This window comes from Coregonus lavaretus (genome assembly GCF_964263955.1).
Source record: "Coregonus lavaretus genome assembly, chromosome: 25".
Lineage (NCBI taxonomy): Eukaryota > Metazoa > Chordata > Actinopteri > Salmoniformes > Salmonidae > Coregonus > Coregonus lavaretus.
In genome coordinates, this window is record NC_140012.1 from 29,110,965 (window position 1) to 29,122,672 (window position 11,708).

General features: G+C 42.2%; 1 protein-coding gene across 1 annotated transcript; it reads right to left on the reverse strand.

Moving 5' to 3' along the window:
• Positions 1 to 272: 272 nt before the first annotated feature.
• Positions 273 to 11,329, reverse strand: LOC311100410 (inactive all-trans-retinol 13,14-reductase; the record flags this gene model as incomplete). The annotated part of the gene is made up of 11 exons (XM_084141310.1): positions 273 to 1,229; positions 1,648 to 1,807; positions 1,940 to 2,106; positions 2,219 to 2,328; positions 2,540 to 2,678; positions 2,825 to 2,944; positions 3,826 to 4,023; positions 6,288 to 6,483; positions 6,746 to 6,987; positions 10,552 to 10,734; positions 11,173 to 11,329. The coding sequence occupies 11 exons, from the start codon at positions 11,327 to 11,329 to the stop codon at positions 1,063 to 1,065; spliced, it is 1,839 nt and encodes a 612-aa protein (XP_083997436.1). The 3' UTR covers positions 273 to 1,062.
• Positions 11,330 to 11,708: the final 379 nt, after the last annotated feature.

The window sequence follows — 11,708 nt, forward strand, 5'->3', positions numbered from 1 at the left end:
TTTTAGTTTGCAAGCAAAAATAACTAAGCTACTACTTTCAGCATTTAGTTAGCATTATTTTTGTAAGACAGCGGTGTGTAAGGCTGCATTCACATAGGCTGTTTGTAATAGGTGAATTACCCTATATATCTTGTAGTCTATATTAATTAATAAAACGGCCTTGCTTTAGTGTGTTAGGGTGCTGTCCATTGTGTAGATACACCACAGCTGAGATAGGCTACAGATTTCGCGCCAACCTGTCACTTCAAAAGCACTCAATGATCTCAGAGTGTCAGCTTTGAACTTTATGTTTATTGTGGTATAACCTGATATAAGCAGAATTCAATATAATTCCAATGCAAGACCCCCACAAGTTGTGCCCGATAGCTGACTTCAACTGTCCCCTTAGTCACTTTATCCTGGCACCTGGTCTGACCATGTTACATGTTTACAATAATACAATATTAAATGATTCACATTAAAACATTTAAAACTTTGACACGGTGTAAGTGGTGCATTCTGTACATATTCAAGAATGAATCCTGCAGTTCAGACTTAGTCCTGCGGGGAAGGAGAGAGCAGCCTTACTGTTAACCTAATGTAGCAGGTGTAAAAGAAACGCTTGAGCGGAGTCCCTACCAGTGGAGGCTGCTGAGCGGAGGACGGCTCACAATAATGGCTGGAATAGAGCGAATGGGATGGCATCGAACACATGGAAACCATGTGTTTGTTGTATTTGATACCATTCCACCTATTCCCCTCCAGCCATTACCACGAGCCCATCCTCCCCAATTAAGGTGCCACCAACCTCCTGTGGTCCCTACATACGTTTTTATGTTGAAGATATTGTGTCCCTGAAAAACGGATGTTAGTGGTTTCTTCTTCTTCTTCGACCCTGCATAGGCTACCTTACTGTAGAAGTAGTGTGTAGGATGAAGCTGGCCATAGACACTGATCTTGGGTCAGTTTTAAATTGTCCCAACTTATTGTTTAGGTTAGGATTGGGGGGAGGGGAAGTTGATCCTAGATCTGTACTTATAGGGGAAACTTCACTCCGGAGCATAGAAATAGAGTGCAGTCTCCTCACTCGAGCTTCTTAACCAGCCTGGCCATCTTTCTGGATTTCTGCTTCTTCAGCTTCTTCTTGAGGAAGAGGAGGTCGATGTAGACGATGTGGCCCAGGACCGTGGAGGCACACAGGAGACCCCCGTGCAACGCTCCTGCTATCCCACAGCTGAACACATCCTGCCCTGGAAAAGGTACAACCACACACACCATATAAGGCAAAGATGGCCTGAAGACATGCAAGCTCCCTCACATACAGTGCATTTACCAGATGCTCTTATTAAGAACGGCTTACAGGAGCAATTGGGGTTCAGTGCCTTGCTCAAGGGCACATCAACAGATTTTTTTTCACCTAGTCAGCTTGGGGATTCAAACCAGCGACCTTTCAGTTACTGGCCCAACGCTCTTAACCACTAGGCTACCTGCTGCCCAGTACATTCAAAAAAAAATCTAACAAGAGTTTGTAACTGTAAATAGTCTTCACAAAATGTGACTATATAGCTCATACAAAATAGACTTTACGGCTAATGCACATTTCGTCTCCCTTTATAAATGATTTAATCTTTAAGAGAAGCATTAGAGGAGAAGTTCCAGGAGTGTTACCTGAGATGAAGAGGTTTTTGACAGGGGTGGAGCAGCGGTTCCTGGCCACAGCCTCAGCATGGAAGCGGTCCAGGTTGTGCTCAGCAGAGTACATAGCCCCACGCTGGGCTCCCAGGTAGTGCATGTTAGTCAGGGGGGTCGCAACGTCCTGGAACACCAACTGGAAACAGACAGAGCATAGAGACGTTATCAATTAACATGGATTAACCACTAAAAAGCCCCAAACACAGACAGACACAGAGAGAGACACAATATACACTCTTGTATGTTAATTGAAAAAAATTGTTCATACCTTTTCCCTCAGCTTGGGGAATAGGGTGCATGCCCAGTCAAAGAGATTGTTTGCGAATTTCATTTTGTAGTTGGTGTAGTCATCTCCCCTTTTTCTTACTGAGGTTTCTGTCCATTCCTCAAACCACTCGTATTTCACCATGGTCAATATCGTCATGCATGATTTCCCTGGAAATGTAACATGGTAAACAGCCGACACGTCTGCAGCGTAGTTGTGGCACAAAGAAGTACACGCCCTTTGACTACATTATCTTTGATATTCATTGGTACAGTATCCTACCTGGGTGTCTCGTCTTGGCTGTAGGATCTTTGGCAGAGGGGAAGGTGATGAACATCATAGGGATGTTATCAGGTGCGTCCTCTTTACTCATGGCAAAGAACCCTTCCATCCTACACAAAACAACAAGGCTGTAAACATCTGAAAAATGCTGGAGTGATGATGCATCAATTAAACTAATCTCCATATACAACTGTAGGCTATGTAGTGATGCCATAGTAACTGCTTGTACTTATTGTTTATGCAGCAGCGCCACCTTCTGAGTACAGATGGCGATATCATCTCATTTCAATGTTGAAAGAGGATTCGGTGCCTGGTACTTACGAGCCATCCATATCATTATTTTTGTAGAGCCAGAAGTTGGTGGAGACAATACCCAGCTCCTCTTGGGTTCCATCAAAGCCAGAGAAGACCAATAATGATCCTCTGCCGTGTTTCATCATGTCCAAACGTTCCTGGATGTCTGTTAGGAATAAAAGTGTTTTACCATCAACCCATAGCAATACTTTACAGTAGTAAGATAGAACATCATAAGGCAACACATATTGACTGATCAATCAATCAATTGATTGAAATCCTACATGCTGTTAGTTTGTCAGTGTGACTCACCTGGCTTGGTCTGGATCTCAGGGGGCAGTAGTTTCTGGAAGGTGGTGAACAGACCGCAGTTGGAGATGATCACAGGAGCATGTACCTCCACCTCCTCCTGTCCCTTGTTCACCTTTACACCTGGCAATGGAAACAAACAGGAGCAGACTCAGAAAGACATTGTATGCCTTTGAAATATCAACATGATCTCATCATGGAAATATATTTAATTATTAGAAATAGGACAAGTTTCTTTAAGTCCTCATAATTCTTGCATTCGGAAATAAGCGATGGGACACTTACTCTCCTAGCACACAAGGGGAGACTGTGTGGACTGTGCATGTAATTTGTCTTTGGGCTGTTATTATAGAGTTTTCACATCTGTCCTATGTTTCAGGGACTGAATCAATACAATAGGACTCTGTTTGTCCATTGTGAAATGGATATGGACCATATCGGGATTGTCAGCATTTGTTAAAAAAATATATTTTTGGACTTTTATTTATTTAGGGAAGCCCAATTGAGACCAGAGTCTCATTCACAATGGCGCCCTGAGTACAAACATATTCACAATCAAGAAAATGACCATTCCAAATAAAACAAGAAAAAAGAAACTACAAAGGTACAATTACAATACTACAATTTCAGGAACTAAACCATTACAATCAATCAAAACAACTGCAATCCTCAATTAATTCATTTAACACCAGAGTCCTAAACTGCCCTAGCGGCACCAGGGAATCAAGATGCAAGGAATTTTGCAGGTGGGGGGCACTAAAAGACCAGAGGGACCTCAAGAGTTAACCAACCCTGCGAGCGAGTTTGGTAGCTCATTCTTTTATACTTTAGCAATGAAGGTAAGTTGGAAGCTTGTGTAGTAGAGCTTTGTAAACCAAAAGGAAGTAATTAAGTTATCTACGGGACTTCAATGAGGACCAGCCAACCTTTTGATACAGGGTGCAGTGGTGAGTATTAAAACTTGTCCATCGTGAAACGGATATGGACGATATCTGGATTCTCACCATATGCAGCCCCGTCCTTGTTGACCAGGATCTGAGTGACAGGTGCTCTGACCAGGACGTTGCCTCCAGACTTCTGGATGACAGGGATGATGTGGTAGGAGATCTCACTGGCTCCTCCTTTAGGGTAGTACGCTCCTCTCTTGTAGTGGTGCAACAAAAGAGCATTGATAACAACACTGGAGTCCTTGGGGGGAACACCTGAGGGGAAAAAAACAGAAAAGAAACGATTAGCTACCTCAGTTCTATTTCATGAATTATGGCAGATATTCCCTGGTTGCCATAGTCCAGTTGTGGCTCAGTTTGTCTTAGGCTCTTTCCGAGCATAGAATATAATACTGAGGGCCTCCCGAGTGGCACAGCGGTCTAAGGCACTACATCGCAGTGCTAGAGGTGTCACTACAGACCCGGGTTCGATCCCAGGCTGTATCACAACCGGCCGTGATTGGGAGTCCCATAGGGCGGCGCAAAATTGGCCCAGCATCGTCCGGGTTAGGGGAGGGTTTGGCCGGAGGGGCTTTACTTGGTTTATCGCGCTCTAGCGACTCCTTGTGGCGGGCCGAGCGACTGCAGGCTGACCTCGGTCATCAGTTGAACTGTGTTTCTTCTGACACATTGGTGCGGCTGGCTTCCGGGTTAAGCGGGCGGGTGTTAAGAAGCGCGGTTTGCTGGGTCATGTTTCGGAGGACGCATGACTCAAACTTTGCCTCCCGAGCCTGTTGGGGAGTTGCAGCAATGAGACAAGATTGAAATTGGGGAGAAAAAGGGTGTAAAACACACACACAAAAAATATACAGTACCAGTCAAAAGTTTGGACACACCTACTCATTCAAGGGTTTTTCTTTATTTTTACTATTTTCTACATTGTAGAATAATAGTGAAAACATCAAAACTATGAAATAACACATATGGAATCATGTAGTAACCAAAAAGTGTTAAACAAATCAAAATATATTTTAGAGTTTAGATTCTTCAAAGTAGCCACCCTTTGCCTTGATGACAGCTTTGCACACTCTTGGCATTCTCTCAACCAGCTTCATGAGGTAGTCACCTGGAATGGATTTCAATTAACAGGTGTGCCTAGTTAAAAGTTTATTTGTGGAATTTCTTTCCTTCGTAATGCGTTTGAGCCAATCAGTTATGTTGTGACAAAGTAGGGGTGGTATACAGAAGATAGCCCTATTTGGTAAAAGACCAAGTCCATATTATGGCAAGAACAGCTCAAATAAGCAAAGAGAAACGACAGTCCATCATTACTTTAAGACATGAAGGTCAGTCAATCCAGAACATTTCAAGAATTTTGAAAGTTTCTTCAAGTGCAGTCGCAAAAACCATCAAGCGCTATGATGAAACAGGCTCTCCGAAGGACCGCCACAGGAAAGGAAGACCCAGCGTTACCTCTGCTGCAGAGGATAAGTTCATTAGAGTCAACTGAACCTCAGATTGCAGCCCAAATAAATGCTTCACAGAGTTCAAGTAACAGACACATCTCAACATCAACTGTTCAGAGGAGACTGCGTGAATCAGGCCTTCATGGTCAAATTGCTGCAAAGAAACCACTACTAAAGGACACCAATAAGAAGAAGAGACTTGCTTGGGCCAAGAAACACGAGCAATGGACATTAGACCGGTGGAAATCAGACCATTGGTCTGATGAGTCCAAATTTGAGATTTCTGGTTCTGACCGCAGTGTCTTTGTGAGACGCAGAGTAGGTGAACGGATGATCTCCGCATGTGTGGTTCCCACCATGAAGCACGGAGGAAGAGGTGTTATGGTGTGGGGATGCTTTGCTTATGACACTGTCTGTGATTTATTTAGAATTCAAAGCGCACTTAACCAGCATGGCTACCACAGCATTCTGCAGCGATACGCCATCCCATCTGGTTTGCGCTTAGTGGGACTATCATTTGTTTTTCAACAGGACAATGACCCAAAACACACCTCCAGGCTGTGTAAAGGCTATTTGACCAAGGAGAGTGATGGAATGCTGCATCAGATGACCTGGCCTCCACAATCACCCGACCTCAACCCAATTGAGATGGTTTGGGATGAGTTGGACCGGAGAGTGAAGGAAAAGCAGCCAACAAGTGCTCAGCATATGTGAGAACTCCTTCAAGACTGTTGGAAAAGCATTCCTCATGAAGCTGGTTGAGAGAATGCCAAGTGTGTGCAAAGCTGTCATCAAGGCAAAGTGTGGCTACTTTTTGGTTACTACATGATTCCATATGTGTTATTTCATAGTTTTGATGTCTTCACTATTATTCTACAATGTACAAAAATAGTAAAAAATTAAGAAAAACACTTGAATGAGTAGGTGTGTCCAAACTTTTGACTGGTACTGTGTATACATATATAATACTGAATATATAGAATAATACTGAAATAATATAATGGAATGGAATAGAATAGTATAGTTTAGTATAGAATACAATACAATAGAATCTAGAATGTTAAGACCACGTACCGTAGAATAGGTAGCTGAAGATGATGTGAAGGTCCTTGTTGGTGGTCAAGGTGCTCACCAGGTCTGTAGCTCCAGTCCCAGAGAGGGTAAAGATGGAGGAGCAGAGGTTGGTGATCCTGGACTTCAGCAAGAACAGAGCCAGCCACTGGGGGATCAGCTTCAGAGAGGCCAGGTAGTGGGTCTTCTTGGCTGACACCTGGCATGATATAAAAGGACATTTGAGGTAAAAACACCAGTTATTATACTTTAGTGAAGTCAGAGGGTAGTCCCAACCAGGGCTTGAACCTATGACCTTGGAACTGTCAACCAAACACCTCAGCTGTTACACAAAGAGATCCAAATCTCTTGATAAGGTTGCTAGGTGATGGGTTGAGGTGACTACAATACTGTTGATACTCATTTGATCACTTCAGTGTTCTCATTACCAACAAAGCCCTGAGCTGAAAAAAATAAAGTACCTTCATGATATTGAAAAAAGTTTCAATGGCAGTGACGTCGTCTGGAAACTGATTCTTCAGGTGAGCCTCCATCTCTGTCTTGCCAGCGAAGATGGTGTACTCGCGTTTGTCCTCTCCCTCACCAATCTGGATGGTGTCAAAGTGCTGGTCCAGCTCCACAAACTCCAACTGGCCCTCGGTGATCTGGTCGAACGCAATACGCAGCAGACTGTTCTCATGGAGCTGGCCGATGTAGTGGAGACCTGGATGGGACAATGGGGACAAATCATGCTTCAATAAGATGTTACATCAGGTCACAAAGCCATTGACTGGCAAAAACATAAACCCGCCAATTTCTACAATTCATCTTCTTAAAGATTTTAAACCTTACCTTAACCACATTGCTAAGCAAGCATGTGCCTAACCCTAACCTTAAATTAAGACCAATGTACATTTTTATGATATAGCCAATTTTGACTTTGCCACTTGCCCATCTAATGAGAAACCATTGACTATGCATGAGGATAATGTACTACCCTAACCTTTAGAGAAACAAGCAGGCCCTTCTTCTCAACACAGCTTCTTGTTTGTGAATTAATTACATTTAGATGGCATTTGTGCTAATTTCAAATGTGTTCACTCCAAAGTAATGCATGATACATTGAATACTTGGAATAAGTCATAGTAAACTTTCTATGACATGTGGTCTATTAAATACAAGTTATCAGTGTAAGAATCCCACAACAATGACCGTAGCCCAGCTCAGTTAATCCCTACCATTGTGTCACTGAGTTGTCATAATGATTCAGCAAATGTACATTATCCCATGGGCGTTGGTAGACAAAATGTAAGTAACCTAATTTATGTCCCTCTAACTGCCCTGAATGCCTCTGCTGATCCTACAGCTATTGTATGCAGTAATCAGGTGCCTATGAACAAGAGATATACTTTCAGCACTGAGGCGGTGTGCCCTAGTAGGAAGTCCACTGTGTGCAGCTCACCCTGCACTAACATAAATAACATGATCATGTCTACCTCTGCTAAGCTTCCCAGTAAAGCAATGAAAACAATCAAGCATCCCAGAAAAGTGCTAAAAATAGCCCACGTCAACATATGTAGCTTAAGAAGCAAGGTTCATGAAATCAATAATTTGCTTGTAACAGATGACATTCATATTCTGACAATCTCTGAAACTCACTTAGATAATACCTTTGATGATACAGTGGTAGCAATACATGGTTATAACATCTACAGAAAATACAGAAATGCCAATGTTGGAGGTGTTGCTGTTTATATTCAGAACCACCTTCCTGTAAAGCATAGAGAGGATCTCATGTTAAACACTGTTGAAGTAAAATGACTACAGGTTCATCTGCCCCACCTAAAGCCCAGTGTTGCTACAGACCACCAAGTGTTAACAGTCAGTATCTGGATAATATGTGTGAAATGCTTGATAATGTATGTGATATTAACAGAGAGGTATATTTTCTGGGTGATTTAAATATTGACTGGCTTTCATCAAGCTGCCCACTCAAGAGAAAGCTTCAAACTGTAACCAGTGCCTGCAACCTGGTTCAGGTTATCAGTCAACCTACCAGGGTAGTTACAAACAGCACAGGAATGAAATCATCAACATGTATTGATCACATCTTTACTAATGCTGCAGAAATGTGCTTTAAAGCAGTATCCAAATCCATTGGATGTAGTGATCACAATATAGTAGCCATATCCAGGAAAACCAAAGTTCCAAAGGCTGGGCCTAATATAGTGTATAAGAGGTCATACAATACGTTTTGTAGGGATTCCTATGTTGTTGATGTAAAGAATACTTGTTGGTCTGTGGTTTGCAATGAGGAGCAACCAGACACAGCACTTGACACATTTATGAAACTGCTTATTCTAGTTACTAATAAGCATGCACCCATTAAGAAAATGACTGTAAAAACTGTTAAATCCCCATGGATTGATGAGGAATTGAAAAATTGTTTGGTTGAGAGGGATGAGGCAAAAGGAATGGCAAATAAGTCTGCCTGCACAACTGATTGGCAAACATACTGCAAATTGAGAAATCATGTGACTAAACTGAATTAAAGGAAGAAGAAACTATACTATATTTTGGAGCATCTTAAATGAAATTTTGGGCAAAAAGGCAAACTCAGCTCCATCATTCATTGAGTCAGATAGCTCATTCATCACAAAACCCACAGATATTGCCAATACCTTTAACCATTTCTTCAATAGGCAAGATTAGCAAACTTAGGCATGACATGCCAGCAACAAACGCTTACACTTCACATCCGAGTATAACTGATCAAATTATGAAAGACAAGCATTGTAATTTTGAATTCTGTAAAGTGAGTGTGGAAGAGGTGAAACAAGTATTGGTATCTATCAACAATAACAAGCCACCGGTGTCTGACGACTTGGATGGAAAATTACTGAGGATAATAGTGGACGATATTGCCACTCCTATTTGCCATATCGTCAATCTAAGCCTACTAGAAAGTGTGTGCACTCAGGCCTGGAGGGAAGCAAAAGTAATTCCGCTACCCAAGAATAGTAAAGCCCCCTTTACTGGCTCAAATAGCCGACTAATCAGCCTGTTACCCACCCTTTGTAAAGTTTTGGAAAAAATTGTGTTTGACCAGATACAATGTTATTTTACTGTAGACTTTCAGCACGCTTATAGGGAAGGACATTCAACAAGCACGGCACTTACACAAATGACTGATGATTGGCTGAGAGAAATTGATGATAAAAAGATTGTGGGAGCTGTTTTGTTCAACTTCGGTGCAGCTTTTGACATTATCGATCATAGTCTGCTGATGGAAAAACGTATGTGTTATGGCTTTACACCCCCTGCTATATTGTGGATAAAGAGTTACCTGTCTAACAGAACACAGAGGGTGTTATTTAATGGAAGCCTCGCCAACATAATCAAGGGCAGCTGTCTAGGCCCCTTACTTTTTTCAATCTTTAGTAATGACATGCCACTGGCTTTGAGTAAAGCCAGTGTGTCTATGTATGCGGATGACTCAACACTATACATTTCAGCTACTACAGTGACACTTAACAAAGAGCTGCAGTTAGTTTCAGAATGGGTGGCAAGGAATAAGTTAGTCCTAAATATTTCAAAAACTAAAAGCATTGTATTTGGGACAAATCATTCACTAAACCCTAAACCTCAACTAAATCTTGTAATAAATAATGTGGAAATTGAGCAAGTTGAGGTGACTAAACTGCTTGGAGTAACCCTGGATTGTAAAATGTCACGGTCAAAACATGTCGATACAACAGTAGTTAAGATTGGGAGAAGTCTGTGTTGACATGCTGAATGCACCGACGTGTCTGTTTAAACTACTAGCTCACAGCTCGGACACGCATGCATACCACACAAGACATCCCACCAAAGGTCTCGTCACAATCCCCAAGTCAAGAACAGACTATGGGAGGCGTACAGTACTACATAGGGCCATGGCTACATGGAACTCTATTCCACATCAGATTTTTTAAGAACAGATAATAATACACCTTATGGAACAGCTGGGACTGTGAAGAGACACACACACACAGGCACAGACACACATACACATGATAAGACACGCACTCTACACACATGTATACATGGATTTTGTATTGTAGATATGTGATAGTAGAGTAGTGGCCTGAGGGAACACACTTAATGTTTGTGAAAAGTGTTATGAAATGTAATGTCATGTAATATTTTAAATTGTATATAACTGCCATAATGTTGCTGGACCCCAGAAAGAGTAGCTGCTGCCTTGAGGATCCTTAATAAATAAAAATAAATAAGACCTCTGTTTTACCAACATCAAATTCGAATCCTTTCTCTACATAGGTGTGACAGCAGCCTCCTGACTGGTCATGCTGTTCCAGGACCAGGACCTTCTTCCCCACTTTGGCCAACGTGGCCGCCACCGTCAGGCCCCCAATGCCACTACCAATCACTATGGCATCCAGGTTCTGGGGCACTTTGTCAACTCTGAAACCTGGACAGAAAACCAAATTCAAGTTAATAATGTTGCTAAGTTAAAATGCTCTTTTACAATCAGATGTATTATGACATTTAGTAGGTCATTGAGATAACATACTCATTCAACCAGGCCATTTGCAGTATACAGTATCTCTCTCTGTCTATACCTCTCTCTACACTCTCAATCCTTATCTGAAAATGGCGGTACATGTTATCATAAAATGAGGTGAAAAGTGAAATTCAAAAGTGTACAGAGGTTGTCATACAATACCCATCTTCTTCTAACGGTCATAAACGTAAGGTATCTACATTTCATTTTCATTGGGGCATTCCTTGTCTTTGCTCCTATATGATTGTACATAAATGATATATCTTCTATCGCTCGGAGATGGATTAGAATGCTACCACAATCACAGAGCCATAATCAAATAATCAACCCAGAGCTTTACCTTACCTTGTTTGATCACTTTGTCCCTCTTCCTCTGGTCAAACTCCCGGGGTCCTGGAGGCCTCACTGACTCCAGAGAGAAAGGGCTTGGCTTGCCGAAAAGATACCAGTACGTCCCACCAGCCCATATCACCAACCAGGCTAAGAATATCAATAGCCACATGATGAAGACTGCACAGAGCAATCAAGCACTGAATTCCCTGTCTGTCAATAAGGCAGGAGGAAGGAGAGTTGACAGCAGAGAGTCTTGACGTTTCTGAAACACCTCTACCTTCTGCAGGCCCCTTTTATTGAGGGAAGTGCTAAACGTCTGAGGTGGAAAGTGATAAGCAAATTAGTTTGTGCAACACTCAATTATCTTGTTATGACTATGACTAACAATAAAGACAGAGATGTGAAAGACCCTGTGGTGCAGCAGTGTACCTCCACTGCCACGCCACCTCTCAACGCCAAGCCTAGCCAGCACCAGGAATGCTGACTAGGGTAACAAGCTCCAGTTGAACACTGTTCCCTTAAGTTTGTTTGCACCATGCTCCCGTCTC